Raw genomic sequence first — 20,341 nt, 5'->3', positions numbered from 1 at the left:
TTTTTAACCTTGGTTTGTTTTTCCATGTGAACTGCCAAGATAGGCAAGGTGACATCCTTGTTCCCATTTGAATTGTGGACACATATACAAACAGGGAAGATGGTTTAGTGAGGCACAGATCAAAACAGTTGCTTGCCACAAGAGTAGAACAGAAGCAGTTTAGTCTGTTGTGAAATGGGTAGCTAAATACAGTGCTTATGGATACAGCTAGATTCACTTAAGTATCTTTTCATCCAAGAGAAAAAAGTTCTTTTTTTAAAAAAAAATTTTACTCTAGTGGTGAATTTTGCTTCATCTTGAGACAGTAATTTTTGAGTCTTCCTTTAATTTCCCCTTCTATTCCATAGGTCTGATACAGAAATTACAGTCTAAGGTGGCAGTGCATGGGGTCAAATTAGTTATTCCTGGATTAGACACTGCAGTGGCTGCTACAGAGTCCTCATCTCCACAGAAGGGCCTTCAGCATATCCTCGCTGAGATCTGCCGTCTGGAACTGAATGGAAACCTCCATTCTGAGCTGCAACAAGTTGTGATTCGAGAGAAAACACACTTCCAAAATGACCCTCTTCTCAGCGGATTGCTGGATTCTACAGAGTTGAGGACTTGCCTGGATGTGGCATTGGAGAACATGATCAGTCATAGGGTGAAGATAGTAGAGGTTAGTTGGAAGCCTGGGTTGGGACCATAGCTAGTTTTTCTAGGCCTTCCAGTAATGTGATTACATACTGCTGTTGTTATGCTTATAATTCTGGATATCACTCGTGTTTTCATTTGGTTTCTCCTCTTCCTTCCCCTTTTTTTCCCCACAGGCTAATGCAGGAAGCGGACAACTGTTCCGTCGTGTGAAGAGTATTCTGAATGCTCAGCCCCTGTTGCAGGTGGACTACATTGCCACTGACTGCATCCTGGAAAACCTTTCAGCTATTGAAACAGAGCTACAAGATGCTGGCGTTGTCTCTAGCCAGTGGGATCTATCTAGCCTTCCCTCTGGAAATCTGACTGATGCTGACCTGGTGGTATACAACTGTTCAACAAGTGTTTTAGTGAATACCGCTGAAATACTCTCTAATTTGGCAGCTGCTGTGAAAGAAGGAGGGTTTATTTTGCTACACACTCTTCTTAAGGGAGAAACTCTTGGAGAAATTGTCAGTTTCCTTACAAGCCCAGATCTGCAGCAGAAACACAGCTTCCTAAGTGAGGTAAGCCTGAGGAAGGACAGATATTTTCACTATGGATAGTCTGAGTCTCCTGCTTGCAGATGCTCTGATGGTGAATTTATAGTAGGCATTGCTTGCATGTCTTTCCATTGAGGACTTCTGCAGCAATACCTAATAAACACTTCTTAAGAGTAGAGGACTTGCAAATTACTACATATTAGGTTGAGAGAATAAACTGTAGGTTCAGTCAGGAAAGTCTTTCTTAATGCACTGAAATTTAATTAGTTGTCTTTTGTATATCTGTCTAATCCATATGAAAACACTGGCCAGGACAATTCCTGTATCGTTAAAATCGTGTGCTATATTGCTGGGTGGGGTACAGCTTTATCACTGTAGGATCCCGAAATGCTTCGGTATCATAATCTCTCTTACTTCTGATACTACTGCTTGGAGTGCTGTTTTACAAGCTAGGCAATTTCTTCTAACATTAAAGTGCTCCCAGAAGGAAGGCTCTTCTCTTGGATTTTTCTTTTCTTCCTTTCTTCCTCCCTACATTATCTGAGCCCATAATGAGATACAGTAAAATAAGCCCTGAGAAGTTGGAGGAGGGAGAGTGTCAGCATTATATCTTCAAACCAGTATATCATGCAGGTGAACTAATGCCAAAGCTGGCAAAAGAGGAGGAGAGTGAATGGCAAGGGTAAGGGTGGAAACTGGGGCATCATCTTCTCTTGGCAGCTGTTAGACCAAGCAGTAGTGGAAAAACGCACCTCTGCAGAGCTTACCTACTTTTTCCTGATTTGAGGGGATGCAGCCTCTCAGCTCTCTTTTTAGAATAAGAAGAGAGTAACACTTCTAAGAGTTTGGGTTTTGTTTTTAATTCTGGGGTGGGGTAGCTGGATTTTGAATTTTGCAATTACATGAATTCTAACCCTTCACTTCCTGCAGACATTTTTCAAGGGGATTTGAGAAGAAAGATTAAGTTCTTTGCTCTGTATCTTTCCCAATAAAGAGGAAGATAAAAAGAAGACACTGAGATGCTACTGGCATCAATAGATAGATCAAAACATAGATCTGGCATTAGTATTAGTACCTTAGTATTAGCAAATCCCTGGGAGAAGATACATATCAGTTGAATGCACCTTCTCTGAAGAAAATTATACAAGCCAGGCAAGAGTGTGCAGGACTTAATATAGTTCTCAAAGTTTTCTAGATACAGACACTGTCCCTGGCCCTTGCTGTAGTGGATCACACTATAAAAACCTTCTGCTGATCTGTGCCTGGCATATGAAAAGCAAATGGAAGCTTTTCTGAGAGCCTGCAATCATCTTTATTTCATTCAGATAGTAGATCCTTAAGTGTTTCTGGATATGCCATACATGTGTTTTCATTATTTTATTTTTTCTGAAATGCCATTTCAGTGTACCTTAGACATACGAGTGCTTCTCCCCTTGCTCCTCTCCATCTCCATGCAAACAGGGCTTATGTGACATAGGGTAGACAAATTCAAATACCCTATGAAATTTGTTGACATGGTCACTGCTCAGTGACCTACTATTGTGCTAAGACTGATTCCCTAACCAGGACTTTGAGATACTTGTACTCTTACTTTTGGAAGAACCTTTAGGGAAGGAGTAGTCTAGAAGTGGATAAAACACTGTTATGTTAACCAGAAATGTATTTGTGTTGATACCATACAGAGCAAGTTTTCAAGAAAAATTTACTTTTGACTTTGCTGTTAATTTGTTGCTTTGCCTGATTTGACAGGCACAGTGGGAGGACTTTTTCAGCAAAGCTTCATTGAATCTTGTTGCCATGAAGAAGTCATTCTTTGGCTCAGTTATTTTCCTGTGCCGTCGGCAAGCCCCAGTCAAAACACCCATTTTTCTGCCAGTAGATGAGACGAACTTTAAGTGGGTTGAATCCTTAAAGGTGAGAATTCCTGTGATCTAGGTATCTGAATTTCCAAATCATTGTACTTTGTAAATGAGACATTTAGAAGTGTTAAAAGAAGAATGTGTCTGTGTGTGTGTGTGTGTCTGTTCAGTTACTTTTAATAAAATAGAAGTTATTAATCTCTGCCAAGGATATGAGGGCTATTTACTTCGTGGTTCCTGGTAAAACAGTTTGGGGCTTGTCCTGTAGGCGGTCTTGGCTGACCCATCAGAGAAGCCTGTGTGGTTGACTGCCACCAGTTGTGCAAACTCTGGAATTTTGGGAATGGTGAATTGCCTTCGCCTTGAAGCAGAGGGTCACCGAATCAGGTATGTAGGCATGCCCTTGAGTCACATTTGGGAGATGAGATATTTGTGTTAGCTTCTTCTCAGGCCTATAGCAAAACAAACAAAATGACAACTCTTCTGTTCAGGTGTGTGTTCATTTCCAACTTGAGCCCTTCATCTGCTGTCCCACCCACGAGTCTTTCTTCCCTGGAGATGCAGAAGATTGTTCAGAAGGACCTGGTGATGAATGTGTATCGTGATGGAAAGTGGGGCTCCTTCAGGCATCTCCCATTGCAGCAAGGTACAGCCTTTGAGAGCTGAGGATCACTTGCAAGACCTTGAATCCAAATGAACTTTGAATAGAAAATGAGTAGCGATAGTTCTTACAGTTACCTTTTATTATTGTTTTTAGTAAACGATTTTGGATTCTGCTCCAGCTCAAAGTGAACAGTAGCACATGTGGTGCCAGAAGGAAGGACAGGCTATGTAGGGCATCAGTAGTATTGGAAAGCAAGAAAGCTCTCTGGATAGCAAATGGAGGAGGTAGAAATTGCACGAGGAATTTACTTGTTTTGGAAAGTACACATCTTGGTTAATGTGTGTAAGATCTTACTGTTCCTTCTTCTGCAGCACAACCTCAGGAACTGACAGAATATGCCTATGTAAATGTGCTGACTCGTGGAGATCTCTCATCTCTTCGCTGGATTGTCTCTCCACTTCAACACTTCCACACAACTGATCCCAGTGTTTTACTCTGCAAAGTCTATTATGCATCTCTCAACTTCAGGGACATTATGCTGGCCACAGGGAAGCTTTCTCCAGATGCTATCCCTGGTGAGTTAAAGTTACGCTAGAAGGAAATGTACTTGTGTATTGTCATTCTAGAATTAATCTCTCAGTTGTTAGTTCTGCACTGGCTAGATTGTATGCCAGAAAGCATGCTTTTCAGAAGGAAGTACAGCCCTGCTGCAGGACTGTATGCCTGAAGTTCCCAAGTTCAACTTCCAGTTACGGTTCTGGTTTTTTTTATGCGGCGCAATTAACAAACCATGCTCTGAGAAATGTTGCTTGCCGCATTACATAGATACCAAGTGTGAGGTAAAAAAAGTTGGAGGAGATTCCAGAGATGAGCATGGTAAATTCCAAGGTGAAAATGTTAAAGTTTCATGCTGCCATGCTGTTGGACATGCTTGGATTTCAGGGAAAAAAAATGCACAACTAAGTAATTGCCTGTTTACAAAATGGAGGTGGTATTATCTTGCTTCATAGCAAGTTAAGAATTAATGTAATGTCTATGAAATTAATTTTAAAATATGTATTTAAAAGAGAGGGGGTGGAACATGTAAACATTTAGTGATTTGAGTAAGGCTGGGTTCCCCTTCAGGATTGAACCACCTGGCATAATGGAAGGTGCCCCTGCCCATGGCAGAAGGTTGGAAGCAGATGATCTTTAAGGTCCCTTCCAACACAAACCATTCTATGATTCTATGACTGGCATAAGTGTCTGCCTAAAATGTGACTTGGCAAAAATTTGTATTTCACAGTATATTTTTGCAGCGATCATCCTTTCTAGTTTATGTAGCATTCTTTTTCTGAGGGACAGAATTGCCTCTGAAACAAGATGTTTTCATGAAATTTCCCAGATGAAAATGGGAAACTAAAGCAATATCATCAAGGATAAATGCTTCAAATTTAATGAGACCAAGTCCTTTTCTGCTACACTTGGAATGACACGTTAACTATGGCAACTTATGAACTGTGTACAGAATAGACAAATCCCAGCACTCTTCCTCTCTCTGGGGTTTAGACTTTCAGGGATTGCTGTTGCAGTATAAGAAATATTAGAAGAGAATGGCTTTTTTGTAAAAGGTGCTAATGTTCTTTCAGGTAACTGGGCTTTGCAGCAATGCATGCTGGGCATGGAATTCTCAGGACGGGACCTGTCTGGAAGAAGAGTGATGGGATTGCTGCCAGCAAAGGGGCTGGCCACGGTGGTAGACTGTGAAAAGAAGTTTCTGTGGGAGGTGCCTGAAAACTGGTAGGTCAACTTCTGTTTTCTGGTTAGGATTTGCCTTCCCGCCTGAGGCTGATGACAGCCCCGATCAAATCTGAGTGCTGCACAATGGGTAGATTCCCCTTTGGGATATATTAATAGGGCTGTAATGTCCCAAACAGCTGTAGGATTTTGGATTAGATTCACTACAGGATTTCAGCACTGGTTTTTGTACAGTGGCTTGCACAAGGATCTCATCTTTTTTTTGGCTCTTAGCTTCACATGTTTCAGTATGCACTGGGATATCATTGTTTATGTTGCTGGTTAGTTATTGAAATATTTTTGCAGAATGTTGAAACTTGGCTGTGCTTGGCTGTGGTAGTCTGCTGTATGATTGACAACCACTTACACTTTAACTATCTCATGGACCTTTCCATGGCAGAAAGGCAAATTTCATCAGGACAACCTAGTAGTCTTTCCCAAGGCTAAAGATACCTCTTCCACTTTGCTCCTTAGGACTCTAGAAGAAGCAGCTTCAGTGCCTGTAGTTTATGCCACTGCTTATTATGCTTTGGTGGTTCGAGGTGCTATGAAGAAGGGTGAGAGTATCCTTATTCACTCTGGCTCAGGAGGTGTGGGCCAAGCAGCCATTGCCATTGCCCTGAGCATGGGCTGCCGTGTCTTTGCTACTGTAGGTGAGTACTGAGGGCCCAAAGTCATGGGGAGAAATAGATTATAGCTAATAAATAGAGGAAGCATGTGTGTACACACATATATAAGAATATATACCTATTTAGGTATGTATTTATTCCTCCCCAACCTGATCTGCTGTAGCTTTGATCTAGTTTCCAGGCTGAGAACAGGTTACATGGTAAATACAGCTACTGACTGTGCTTGGAAATTCCATATTCTGTCTCTGTACACGATATAAGCAAAACTATGGAAGAAGATCATGGCTTCCTCATTTTAAATGTAGTAATATGAATCCAATGCCTGTCCATTGAAAGGCTCTGATCTGTTTCTGGTCCTTGTTCTATCTCATAAATGAGCAGTAGCAACCAGAGAGCCTTTTTTCTTAAAGTCTGACATCTTGAGAGACTGAAAACTTGGAGATGGCTTCTCAGACTTACAGTCCTTGGGGGGAAGATGCGCAGTGGAAAATGGGCTGTTTCATCATAAAAATGAAATTAGTGATATCTTTCAACCTGTCTTCTACTTCCAGGTTCCACTGAGAAACGTAAGTATCTCCAAGCAAGATTCCCACAGCTAGATGCTAATAGCTTTTCCAGCTCCAGAGATACTACCTTTGAGCAACATATACTTCGAGTTACCAACGGAAAAGGTGAAGTTCAAGAAATATTTTTCCTTCTTTTGTCAGCTAAGCCCCATTATGTAGTTGTGCATTCTAAAGACAGTATGAGTTGCTAAAAGACAGGGTTAGGCTCTCAGCAGAGTTGAGTTTAAGTAGGTGCTTCTTTCATTGCAGGGGTCGACCTCGTGTTAAATTCCTTGGCAGAAGAGAAGCTCCAAGCCAGTTTGCGTTGTCTTGCTCGACATGGGCGCTTCTTGGAAATCGGCAAATTTGACCTATCTAACAACAGTCATCTTGGTAAGATGGGCCTCTGGAATCACTTCTCATTAGGTTTTAGCTGCTGCCCAGCACCCGCAGGTCCTTTTCTGCAGGACAGCTCTCCAGCCTCCCCAAAATTTATACTTGTGTCTGGTATCACTTGGTCTCAGGTGCACAGTTGGCATTTGTTAAATTTTATATCACTGACTTCTCAGTGTTCCAATCTATCCAGACCCCTCTGCAAGGCCTCTTGTCCCTTAAGGCAGTCAACAGCATCTACCAGCTTTGAAGGCACAGGGCAAGATAATCCTGATTTCTCTTGGATGGGAAAAATTTTTTGAATGTTACAAGGTGATGTGTTAGTGAAAAATTACAGCAATGTTCTCTTGTGGTAGAATGATTGCACATCGTGTCGAAAGCCTGCTTCCTTATTCTAATTAAATTTCAAAAGATCCTATCATATTGGAAAGCCTTGCCATGAGGAAGAGTCTCCTGTGGAGATAGACATGATATATGTAGGATTCTAGCTCCCCTGTGACTCTCAGCTGTCACTAGACAAAAAAAAAAAAAATGTCCTTTATAATATCAGACTGACCATGATGTAGCTTGTCTTCTCAACACATAATTTTTTGGAGTGGAGTTTCTGTGAAACTGGTCTGCTTGTAAGAGAACAATGTAATGTTATGTGTTGGAGAGTATATGCAAGAATGAGTTTGGAAAATGCAGAGTTCAAGCATCTGACTGCTTTACTCCTGTGACCTGCCCAGAAATGTTTCTGAAGCAGAAAATGGATAAGCTCCATTTTGAAATGTCAGCAACATCAGGTCATAACCAAGTTGCTTTTTCTAGGAATGTCTCTCTTCCTCAAGAATGTGGCATTTCATGGGATCCTACTAGATTCAATATTCGATGAGGGAAACCAAGAGTGGGAAGTAGTATCAGAGTTGTTGAAGAAAGGCATAAGAGATGGTGTAGTAAAACCCCTGAGGAGTACAGTCTTCAACAAAGAAGAGGTAGAAGCTGCCTTCAGATTCATGGCACAAGGAAAACATATTGGCAAAGTTATGATCAAGGTAATGAAATAATGATTTTGATTCTCTGATGCATCTGGCCATCCTCTGGTGACTATTGGATATTTTGATCCATTTTGAGTAGAAGTTCCATGAGTAGGGCAGCACAGTTTTTACTGCTAACACTGTCACAACTTGAACTGTCAAGTTTGGCACTGATTCTATAAGGTTCATTTCCCATTGACTGGAGGAGCATAGCATGGAAAGATAAGAGATGCAATATGTATCTGATTATCTGATTGTAACTACCTTTTTTTTTTTGTGTGTGTTATTTCTCTTTTTGTTTGTGTGTGTGTGTTGTTTGTGTGTGTGTGTTGTTTGTGTGTGAAGGTCCAAGAAGAGGAAAAAGAGTATCCTTTAAGAAAGTCTGAACCAGTTAAAATCTCTGCAATCTCCCGAACCTCCTGTCCACCCACCAAGTCTTACATCATCACAGGGGGCCTAGGAGGATTTGGGCTGGAGTTGGCACAGTGGCTTGTTGAGAGAGGAGCACAGAAAATTGTACTGACATCTCGTTCTGGCATACGAACTGGTAAGCAAAAATTGTAAGGGAACAGGGAACATGACTGCCTTTCAGCAGAACTCAGTTTGTAGTGTCTCTCCATTTTTAAGTATCCTATTGGTGACTAATAATGTCTTGATCTATTTCCTTTCCTGTATTATCTCACTTCAAGCTGTTGTCTCCTTTATTGTAAAGGAGGAACTGTCTTTTAGCTTGACCTTTTTTTCCAACTACTACTTCCCCCTTTTATGATTCCTAATTCTATCAACCCATTTTCTCTCTTACACAGAGTTTTTTTTGTCTAGCCTTTCTTTAACCTTTATGCCCTCTGCAAAGTCTGGCTACCTGACTGACTTGTCCACTGGCTGTTGCATGTTAGATCACATGCCACAAGGAAAGGCCTAAACGCTCCTTGTGTTTGTCCCTCAAGGTACTATGTGTAGATGCTCACTCTTGCTTCTTAGATTGCTCATCTGTAAAGATGAACTTTGCTATCAGATAGCATCCATAAACATTTTTACTCGGATTTAAGGTGTTACTTTGATTACAGTGGCAGCATTGAGATTTATCAGTGATAGTCTTCATTATTTCCTCATACAAATTCAGTCATATATTGAAATAACACAACTTCTCTCTGTCTCTACAGGTTTCTTCTTTCTTTTGGCATGTTCACAATCACACCACTTATGTGTACAAACACATAGATCAAATACTACTTCTCAAGTTCTGGCTGTGCCACTATAATCTGTTGCTTTGCTCTACTCTAGCCAATTTTCCCAGTCTCAGTAATTTTTGTTCAGTTCTTTTCACAGTTGCAGTTTTCCTTCTTTCCTGCCACCACCACTCCAACCCTTAGGTGCTCCCAATGCTGTTCTCTACTTTATCTGTTTAGAATTTCTGATATTCATATGATTCTAGCTACTGTTCATACTTTGTCCAGTTTTTATCTTGTGGCTGAATCAGGAATTACTTAGCTATTCAGTCCCTATCTAGTTAGAAAAACATAAAGAACCAGCTTACCCAAAGCCTTATGGTATCCCAGGCACTGTCCACTTTTATTTTTTCTAGGCTACCAGGCTAAACGTGTTAAAGAGTGGAAGGCGCTGGGAATCAAAGTGCTGGTATCTACAAGTGATATTGGAACACTAGAAGGAACACAGCTATTGATAGAAGAAGCTTTGCAGCTTGGACCAGTTGGAGGCATCTTTAATTTGGCTGTGGTAAGTGACAAAAATGCTCAGGACTTGTAAGAGGCAACATCTATTCACGTGACTTTTTTACTAAAGGCCATCAGGCTTCATACAATTTTAGTTAAGTTCTCTGTGTTTCAAAAGACACTATGCTTTGGTCTTACTTGGTGACTAAAGGCTTGTGGGTCCGTTAGTTCGACCCGAGAAGCAGCAGTATTTGGCCAGTGAGTTCAGTTCTGTGCTAAGACAATTGTTGCCCTAGCCTGTGGACAAGAACAATCCCATGTAGAACTTGCAGAATTTCTGCAGTGTCAATACAGAAAAAATACTGAAAAAAGCAGACTTGGCAAAAGCCATGTTGTCATATTTTGGGATATTCAGGGTATGTCTGAATTGGGAAGTTACAGAAATGTATTGTGTAGCAATATCCTCTCAATATTAGCAATATCTCAAGCCATGTGGCATATTTAAACAGAGAAACTGGAGATACTGAAACTACACTTTTTTTTTTAACCCCTCTCCCCACCCCCCCCATAGGTCCTTAGAGATGGCATGATTGAAAATCAGACCCCAGAATTATTCTGGGAGGTCAACAAGCCAAAGTATTCAGGCACCCTTCATTTGGATTGGTAAGTGTCTGTATAAGGGACAAATAAGAACTGCTTTTAAAGTCATGGAACTGATCAAACTTCATTGTTTTAGTCTTGCACTAGCCTTCAATAGTAATACAATTGGCAGGTTTTTCTGATGGGGTTTCTCTCTCCTGCTCTGCTCCAAGGGTGACTCGTAAGAAGTGTCCAGACCTGGACTATTTTGTTGTGTTCTCCTCTGTAAGCTGCGGAAGAGGAAATGCTGGGCAAAGTAATTACGGCTTTGCCAATTCCACCATGGAGCGTATCTGTGAGAAGCGACATCATGATGGACTCCCAGGTAAGATGACTTTACTCATTACACAGTATAAACTATCTTGTCAAACATCTAGATGAGGACCAGCTCACCAGAAACCTATGTACTTATCTGGAGTGATAAAGTATGTTGAAGGCTGTTTTCCGCTCCTAGATGTTACCCTAAGTCATTCATGTGTGAATGAATACTGACCATTTAACACTACAAAGGAAATGCAGGCCTTAGCATAGCTCATTATTAAGTCCCTTTTTTTAAAATTCCTGTTGCTGCCATGTACTTTAGTTAGCTGCTTAGTGTGTTCTAATTTCTTCTCCAGGCCTGGCAATCCAGTGGGGAGCCATTGGTGATGTGGGTGTCTTGGTGAAGACAATGGGAAACAAAGACATTGTGGTGGGAGGAACAATTCCCCAACAAATGAGTTCGTGCCTGGAGGTGCTCGATGTCTTCCTGAATCAAACTCATCCTGTCACATCCAGTTTTGTCCTAGCAGAAAAGGTCTCAGTGAAAGCTGAGGGAGGTAGTCAGCGGAATCTTGTGGAAGCTGTTGCTCACATCCTGGGTAAGTGCTGTCGCTCAAGCACTACTGGATGGTGCCTACTCTCATTACTTTTATAAAGCAGTGGTGCTGCTGTAGGTGCTCTGTTCAGCATCTCTTCCCAATCTTCTGTGATGTGGAAATGTTGCTGTTGGGAAATCGTTCGCTTTTTTTTTTTTTTTCCCTTTACACTGCTCCCTCTCTCAAATAATGACTGTTCCTTATATGGGTTGTTCTCTGTTACTGGGTTTGCATAGATGCACAGATATACTCCAGTATCTTGGGTTTTATTTAGAGTGAACTGGTATCTTTCTCCAAATGGAGAATCAACAGGAACAACCCTCAAGAGCAAAATTCTGGGACAGCACATAAGACAGCAAATACATAACTAACTTTCTGAGTACTATTCCAGCTTTCAAACACTCACCTTGGTATGACCCCATGCCACAAAAAGTAGCTTTTCTCTACTTGTTGCTTAACTGGTAGTGTATTCACTTACCAGCTCTGTCATCCCATGTGAACATCTAGCAACCATAGCTTAACTATGCAGTACAAGTGCCGCGTCCTTCTGTCTGTCTTGAATTTACTTTCTTTTACCTTTGTGTCTCTTACTTTTGTGTTGGTAGTGAATTATTGCTGTCGACTCTATCTGCTATGTCCCACTTCAGTTGTCTCTTTTGCAGACAGAACTGTCTCTTGATCCTTTGTTTTCTACCAGAAAAGGTAGATAAATGAAAGACAGTCTCCTGGGTGTTACTTAAGGACTTGTGTGCAACTCACTGACAGCAAATCTGACCTCTCAGAGCAGATGTGGCTTTTAGAAGTGATAGGAAAGGGTCTGGGAAACTGCACCAGCTATAGGGTTAGTTTGGAAGAAGAGAGCATGAAAGCAACAAAGGGAGGAGCTAGTAATGAAGCCTAATAGTGGGAAGAGTGGCAACATGGGGCAGTACAAGGTGGAGGGGACAAGGACCTGTAGATGCAGGTTATTATGAGAGGCCTTTGACAGGTAAGGAAAGGGTGAGGTAATTGAACAGTGTGAAAAATGAAGGGGAATTGACAGGTAACTGAACAGTGTGAAAATTGAAGGGGAAAAGGCAAATGAAGCCTGAATGTATCACCTCCTCCTCCTCCAGTGTCATAGACATCAAGTGTTGCAGTCAGCCATCTCTGACACTGATAACTTTCATCTCATTGTAGCTGAGGATTAGTTGCATTAGGTCTAGGACTGCAGTTTCAGTTAGAGCCTCCAGTGTGTGGAATCTGTCTAGCTGACTGGTCTGTACTTGGTCTAGAGCTGATGTGAAAATATTCACAGCCATTTAGTTGAGACTGATGTATCCCCTTGTCATAAATCTGTGCACATTAAACATGTCTCTAAATACTAGATACCATATGACAAGGTGGGGCTTGTAGAAGAGGTGACTTAGGAAAGTATTAGATGATCCTGGAAGGTAAACTGCAGCTCTACAGCTGCAGTTTATTGAGATTTTAGGAGATAGAGGAAACTGGAGAAGGCTGCTAGAGAGGCCTAGAACTGAAAAGAAATTGTCTTTTGCTAATATGCTCTTTTGTTCTCAGGGGTCCGTGATGTGAGTAGTCTGAATGCTGAGAGTTCCTTGGCTGACTTGGGCTTGGATTCCTTGATGGGTGTGGAGGTGCGCCAGACGCTGGAGAGAGACTATGACATTGTTATGACCATGAGAGAAATCAGACTCCTTACGATCAACAAACTGCGTGAACTTTCTTCCAAGTCCAGGACAGCAGAGGGTAGAGTATCTGGATTAGGTTTGCTACCAGTCAACCTGAGACCAAATAATTAAGCTTCCAATCTGTTGCTTTCATCTTTAGTGACATAAACCTCTATCAGATCATGAAATAAAGTTACAATTGAACAGCTTTTAAGTAACATGTCACAGAAGTGTATTGCCCACTAGGACAGGCCCATAATTTCTGGGGGCAGTGTGTATGAGCAAGGCAAGGGCAAAAGCTGTTTTCTTGCTTGGCTAGCAGCTGCATGCATGAGTACTCTTATGCAGCTATGTATGGGATGCAATTTGAGACCTTTTACTTGTCTGGGGAATTAACAATGTAATGTCACACTTACAGGAAGCTAAAAGCACATGCAGTTGCTGCAGAGCAACTGACAGTAGGAAGATCCATGTATCTATGACATGATGATGTAGTGAGGCAACAGGCTAATCTAGGGCAGCCCTAGCCCTGAGTCCTGTAGGACTGTGGCTACATGACCAAGACTGACCCTGAAGCTAATTGGGTTTGTCTGGTGTGCTTTCCTTCAAAGAGCTGAAGTCGTCCCCGCTGATGAAGACAGGCCCAGGTGAACCTCCAAAACTAGATTTGAACAACCTACTGGTGAACCCAGAAGGACCAACAATCACTCGTCTCAATGATGTTCAGAGCATGGAGCGCCCTCTTTTCCTCGTTCACCCCATTGAAGGATCTATTGCAGTTTTCTACACTCTGGCCTCCAGACTTCACATGCCCTGCTATGGGCTCCAGTGCACAAAAGGTATCTCAGTTCTTCAGCATCTTCAGTTTGCAAACATAACATTTTGAACTGTAGTTGCTTTTAGAGAGGGCCTTGTTTCTAGACTGTTAAACTTGAAGGAGCAAGTATCAGACCCATTAGTCTGCAGAGGGTCATGTCAAAAGTCCCCAGTATCAAGAGGATAATAGATTCAACTGAAGAGTTTATGTATGCAAAAGTCAAAGCATCCTGTTCAACCTGTCCTTGGAAACCAGGAATATTACTATTACTAAATGCAAGTTGTAAACCATAATTTAATAACTTACCTGTAAAGTAATCTGGATGTTTCCAACAGGATTGTTTCTGAATGCATGAAAACATAAATTGTTTCTGCCCTGTGTCTTTTCACCAGTCTTTCTAACTCACTTCCATGTTCTAGCCGCTCCTTTGGACAGCATCCAAAGCCTGGCAGCCTATTACATTGATTGCATGAAGCAGATACAGCCTGAAGGACCTTACCGCATTGCTGGATACTCTTTTGGTGCCTGTGTAGCCTTTGAAATGTGTTCCCAACTGCAAGCACAACAAAATGCTTCCCATGCACTCAACAATTTATTCCTTTTTGATGGGTCTCATTCCTTTGTGGCAGCATATACCCAGGTAAGGGCACAAAGAGAATCTTCTTTCTGGGGACCATCCTCTCTCATCAGGGCTCGTTTTTCTCAAAGCTTACTATTCTAGATACAACCAATCTGATGAAAAGCTGACAGACTTTTAGTCATAGGGATCTTGGAAGAAAGCTGTAGACAGTGGACACTTAGAGATGGCTGAAGGGTAGAAGTACATGAGAGGTGGTCTTCATTAAATGGCAAAAGTTCAGGCACAAATGTTGCTCTTGCTATGATAAATTATAATGTTAGTGTGTCTTCTGGAAGATTCTGGTGGCTGCAAGTCAAGATCCTCTTGTAGTGGTATGAGGAAACCTTGCTTAAGGCTTCCCTTTAATTTTCATTGTACTTTAGAAAATTTCTAGGCTCTTGGCAATTGCCACTTGTGGATTTGCTTTCTGATCTGCCCTGAAGGGATTTCCCCCCCCTTCCTTTTTTTCTCAGTTCACAGCTTCTGTAATTGTTTTTTATCTAACTTTTAACATCAGGCTAATCCCTCTCATGTTCACATTGTATTCTTCTCTCCTCCAGAGCTACAGAGCCAAACTGACCCAAGGAAATGAGGCTGCACTGGAGACTGAAGCGTTGTGTGCCTTTGTTCAGCAATTTACAGGCACTGAATACAATAAGGTACTGTTTCTTATTTTCAAGATCCATATGTCTTGATATTGCACAAGGGGGGGTATATTTTTTTTATTTAATGGAGATGGATTCTCAGCTGTTGAGACTAATGTGAAAAAAAAAATTAATATTTTCAGCTGCTGGAGGTTCTTCTGCCCCTCAAAGATCTGGAGGCTCGTGTGAATGCTGCTGTAGACCTAATAACTGAGATTCATACAAACATCAATCGTGAAGCACTCAGCTTTGCTGCTACTTCATTTTACCACAAGCTGAAGGCTGCTGACAAGTATATACCAGACTCCAAGTATCATGGGAATGTGACACTGATGCGAGCAAAGTCTCACAATGAATACGAGGAAGGTCTGGGTAGAGACTATAAACTCTCAGAGGTCAGTCTCAGGCCCAGTGGTGACTGCTGAATTTCTTCTGATATTTGGGGAAGCCAAATGAAAGCATGGGAAATCATCCTTACTGAGAAAAAAAAGGGCAAAACCAACCTTAAAGAAATTCTCATTCTGTAGCTGTTGTGCTCCAACAAGAATTAGAACTTTCCAAAAGCAAATAAATTGATTGATTCCAGGCATTTTCTGTGGGTAGTGAGGGCCTGAAAGTCACTTCAGGACATCTGTATATAGGATGAGTTTTCTGTAGCTGATTCTTACAGTTCTGTAGAATGACTTGGGGTAATAACAATGGTAAAAGAGCAACTTTCAGCCTCTCCTCACTGTAGACCCTGGAGTTCACTGAATAAGGGCAGCCTTCTGAAGAGCAAATGTCAGTCTTATGACAATAAAGGAAGCTTTTTCTCTCTTTTTCACTTAGAAGCTACTAGTTAGAATTGAGTTTCTTGTAGGCTAAAAAAGGTTGGGGTTTGGCTCATAGTTCAGATAAGGTCACTGTTCTTTAGCCCCTGCTCACATACAAGGCTTAAGTTGGTGCAAATACCAGGGAAAAGGAAGTGATTTTTCAGAATTCTCTTTCTGCTTCTGGCATCTCCTATCCTTTCAGATGTCCAATTGAGTCATTATTAATTCCAAGCTAACTTTTATGTTATTGGAGTTACATTATGACCTTAAAGGAAGATTTTTGGTGGTGGTAGAAAGGTGGTGAGGAAGAGGAGTGTTTATTTGGTTTACTTAAGGGCTTGGAAGTAGCTACTTTATCATTCATTCTTTGATATTGTAGGTAAATTATTCATTTGGTACTAGATTGGTTAGCTTCCTGCCCAGCTTATATTTGAGTGGATCACTTGTCAGGCTGTCAAACTATTGTGCTTTATAACACTGGTTCTGAACAGTGCTCCACAGCTGTTCTGTGAAAATGTGTCAGAGTAAAACTGGTGCTGTTTTTAACTGAGTTTGATAGAGACAGGGGTCTAAATTACGAGTAACTTAGAAGACTAACAAACTCAAAGTGCCTAGGTGACCAGCTGGTTTTACATTGTGAATGAAAAGTTTTTCTTTTTTGTACTTACACAGGTATGCGATGGGAAAGTGTCTGTCCATGTTATTGAAGGGGATCACCGCACCTTGCTGGAGGGAGATGGTGTTGAATCAATTATTGGGATCATCCACAGCTCACTGGCAGAGCCACGTGTCAGTGTCAGAGAGGGTTAACTTCTACTTCCTTCCTTCTCCATCACTGTCAATGATGAAGAAAATGCCAATAACATTCCTAGTTAAGACAGACCCCAAGGAACTCTTCCTGTTCAACATCTCATCTGCTCTGCTGCCAGAACTGGGAAGTCCAGCTGGACTCAACTGGTCGTTTTCTGTCTCTTTCTTGCTTATCTTTTCCAACATTTATGGGTTTTATCTCCTTGCTTTCCTATGGCTGTTTTTCCCCCTAGTCTTCCTTGTCTATGTTAACTGTAGTTCTGTCACTGTGCACTACAGTGAGGGTTCCCCACAGATGGTTGCTTCCTACATACACCCTTGGCAGTATAAAAAAAACAAATTTAGGAGTAGATTTCTTGTGCTTTATATTGTTGTTGTCTTAACAGTATTCCAAAGGGTATGTGATAGCACTTGTTGACCAAGCCTAGTGAACAGGGAGAGAAGAGGAGCTGCAGCTGATTTTGGAGATACTTTTTATCTGTGAAGAATCTGTCTGCAGTTTAGGTCAGAAAGAGAATTCCATTGAGGGTTTTGTAACTATATTTTTTAATTTGCTATATTCTAAGTATTTATTGTGTCAAACCAGAGACTTCTTACTTGGTTTTAAGTTATCGTGGGTCATAGGAGCAAAGAAATATCCCTTTTTGGAGGGGAAGGTCTATTCTACAAGGGAAAGTTGCCCATCTTTGAAATCTAGTTTCCTGTTTGTTTTGTTTTGTTTTTTTTTTTTTTCTCCCACTGCCCTGTCCTTTTCAGAAAGGAAAAGGTAGAAGGATGGATTCTTGCCATCATGTACTCTTCAGATGGGAGAGGGGCCTGGGGGGATAGCGTAGATGGTTTGAGTGATGCTGCTGTATTGAACAGCCATAACTTGGGCATGATAAAAACAGGCAAAGCTGTCCCTAGGCAGGTACTTTGTTTATATTTTTGCAAGGTTCTGTGGCCCGATCTATCAGAACCTTAGTAAAGCATTAAAATTATTGCTTTACCTTATTCCCTCTCACTTCCAGTCTTGCCACCCAATGAAAAAATTGGAATGGGGAGGGCAGGGAATAGAATTCATTAACAATAATTGAACAAATCCTCCCACCCCTGCTCTCCCATAATCAAAGCTCAGGAAAACATACAAGTATCTACCCAAAGCCCCTGTCTATTTTATTTAGCTCAGGGCTTGCTTAAGCCTTGTGTATTCATTTTCCTTTCAGAAATGAGACTGGAAGTCCCACATAAGTTAGCTAAGTAATCAGTTTGATGGTCTGATTTTTAAAATACAGTAGTACCTTTTTAAAGGAAATTTGCATAAAACTCAATTGAAAATTCCTCGCCTTTGCTATGCTGGATCTGTCCTTTCCAAAATCAGTAAATCCTTGTTACACTTATGATACAGAGGAGACCTGGGTAGCAACAAAGCACCAACTAGGAGGAGCTATTGTGCTTCTCAGAACTGCTGTAAAACCCCGGTTCTCTCCATCCCCCAGTGAAGTATTCTGGTAGTACAGGAGCATTCCACTGACAGGAATAGATGGCTCTTCACTGCAAGTTCTGACCTAATGTCTTCTGCTTATACCACCCTCTGTTGATAGTGGCTGGGTTAACTGATTTTAGTTTTATGAAGTATTTCTTTTGTGAAATCTGAAATAAAACAACATAATGTCATCTTAAACCATTCTGAAATGTCTTGTTCTTTTTTTTTTTTTTCCTTTTAATTATTACTTTTGGTTTGAAGAGTGTCTTTTTGGCTTTTCTAGCATTAAACAGAATTTATCACTGTTTGGCTTTTGAATTATTTATACCACCATTTCTTAATCCCATGCTTCACCTGTAATCTCTCACTTCTTGGTATAAGGCAAAAACTGCTGCTGACATATGATTTGTAGTCCGTAGAAATAATAATAATAGTAATAATAATAATGAAGTCTTAGTATTCTGAAGCGTGGCTTCTTGTTGCCATGATTTTGGTACCTTAGATACAACCAATTTTTAACCATAATATTGAAGTGGAAACTTTTAGATAGGCTTTTATTTGCAGTGTTGGACAAGTCATTAGTACTCCTGCCTCAGTTTTCCCATCTGTAAAATGGAACAACAGCATCTAGCTCAGGGTTTCTCTGAGGATTAGATAGGCAATGGGTATAAATGCTCTGAAGTTTTAGGTATGATGTCTAAGTGTTAGACAGTAACAGAAGGAGGAAAGTGTGTCATGTGTGAGGGGTAGTGGATACTGATACTGGAGTGGCTGTATGAGCTGTGTGCATACACCATGGGACTTCATTACATCTATCGCATACTGTCCCTACATCTACTGGCATTGAGTACCACATAAGACAAAACAAATAGGGACTAGTTGGCTTGGTTTTACTACTGGCAGTTGTAGTAAGCCCAAAAAAAAGGTGAAAGAATCCTATTTTAATCATCAATTAGGAAAGAATCCTAATTAACCAACCCACGTTGGTTATATTTAAAACTGGAAGGAATAAGAAAGGATTAAACATAAAGCAGTTACAATAGTGCTGTGCTAAAGTGTTTAACATCTGAATGGGCTGTGTGGGAGAAGCAAGGATTAATGCTGTCCCATCTGTTGAAGCAGGAATTTGATGAGTACCCTGTATAAACAACTATGTATGGTTTCATCTAAGCAGAGCTTGAATATACTGTTTTAGTCATAGAAGTTGCTGAAGAATTATTTACAGCTTATATACTGTTCATGTTCTTGTGGTTGTTATTTGAAAAGCAGAAGGTTGTTTTGTTTAGGGCATTTTTGCCCCATAATTATCTGATTATGAGCTGCTGCCATGTAACCTATTATACAACTGGCTGCTGAACACAGTGTGCCAAAAATAAAAACCTTATTAGTGCTGGTATTGCTTGTTGTTTCTCAGTAGGCCATCACATTAGACAGATGTAGAATAGTATCAGAAGGCAAAATGCAATATTGCAGTTTATTTTTTTGAGATGACAAGGATAGAAGTCCCTCACACCTACCCTTCTCTGTGAAACTGAAGTGGGGATTCTTGTCAGCTGATGCATTCCATCCTCTTCAGATAGCTTCTCACAGGCTAAAACCAGGCTGATCTTAATCTCAAAACCAAAGAACAGTTCTCTGACCAGGGAACTGTTTAGGGTCACAAATACATTACCATTTTGAAGTGATGGACCATATACCTTAAATCTGCAATAGAAAGAGTTTAAGAATCTATGGTACACAGCATATGTTGTTACCAGTATTAAAGTTATTATTTTCCTTTTCTAGTCTACCACCTTCCTGAAGGCATAGAAATAGACCTCTCTTGCTGAAGGTACCAGTAAAAACAATGCAAGAAGGGAAACAGTTTAATATATCTGGTTACTTAAAATAGCACTAGCAGAAAGCAGAAGCACTACCAGAAAAAGTCAAGTTCACTGCTGAGATGGAGGTCAAGTAAAACCCAAAAGACTTAAGGTAGAATAGGAAGCAGGTGTTTGTTTCTTTTGCACTTAAGTTACCAGACATTATGCCTGCAAATCAGGGTCAAAAGAAAGAAAAAAATACCCCCGGAGCACCTGCATCACAGGAAAGGGGAGTGCAGATAGCAGGGGTGCATAGGCTGTATATTTAAAATAGCATCCTCATTCCTTAGACTGTAGAGAGGTAATGAAAGATGATGAAAAATAATTAGAAACTTGAATCATAATCATTTGTTGCAGCAAGTTCGGCATTTGTTGCAGCTGGGCGAGGCGTCCCTCAGCCGTACCTCAGCCCCCCTTCAGCCGCCCCTCAGCCGTACCTCAGCCCCCCTTCAGCCCCCCCTCAGCCGTACCTCAGC

The 20,341-nt window shown here is 41.0% G+C and overlaps 1 protein-coding gene across 1 annotated transcript in view; it reads left to right on the top strand.

The window, feature by feature from the left end:
* The window catches only part of FASN (fatty acid synthase), a 35,931-nt gene extending 17,713 nt beyond the window's left edge, over positions 1–18,218 (top strand). Inside the window, exons 21-42 of the mRNA XM_062505970.1 lie at positions 348–658; positions 810–1,199; positions 2,925–3,089; positions 3,303–3,421; positions 3,526–3,680; positions 4,010–4,213; positions 5,267–5,417; positions 5,889–6,067; positions 6,595–6,714; positions 6,859–6,981; positions 7,792–8,015; positions 8,343–8,544; positions 9,583–9,734; positions 10,242–10,333; positions 10,483–10,634; positions 10,927–11,169; positions 12,727–12,915; positions 13,448–13,675; positions 14,073–14,293; positions 14,833–14,931; positions 15,060–15,311; positions 16,401–18,218. Coding sequence (XP_062361954.1) covers positions 348–658; positions 810–1,199; positions 2,925–3,089; positions 3,303–3,421; positions 3,526–3,680; positions 4,010–4,213; positions 5,267–5,417; positions 5,889–6,067; positions 6,595–6,714; positions 6,859–6,981; positions 7,792–8,015; positions 8,343–8,544; positions 9,583–9,734; positions 10,242–10,333; positions 10,483–10,634; positions 10,927–11,169; positions 12,727–12,915; positions 13,448–13,675; positions 14,073–14,293; positions 14,833–14,931; positions 15,060–15,311; positions 16,401–16,538 — 4,109 coding nt within the window. The 3' untranslated portion in view covers positions 16,539–18,218. The remainder of the gene's footprint in view (positions 1–347; positions 659–809; positions 1,200–2,924; positions 3,090–3,302; positions 3,422–3,525; positions 3,681–4,009; positions 4,214–5,266; positions 5,418–5,888; positions 6,068–6,594; positions 6,715–6,858; positions 6,982–7,791; positions 8,016–8,342; positions 8,545–9,582; positions 9,735–10,241; positions 10,334–10,482; positions 10,635–10,926; positions 11,170–12,726; positions 12,916–13,447; positions 13,676–14,072; positions 14,294–14,832; positions 14,932–15,059; positions 15,312–16,400) is intronic.
* The last annotated feature ends 2,123 nt before the right edge of the window (positions 18,219–20,341 follow it).

This window comes from Cinclus cinclus, chromosome 20 (genome assembly GCF_963662255.1).
Source record: "Cinclus cinclus chromosome 20, bCinCin1.1, whole genome shotgun sequence".
In the NCBI taxonomy this organism is placed as follows: Eukaryota; Metazoa; Chordata; class Aves; order Passeriformes; family Cinclidae; genus Cinclus; species Cinclus cinclus.
Note: the sequence above shows the minus strand (reverse complement) of the source record. Positions and strands in the feature narration are given on the sequence as shown.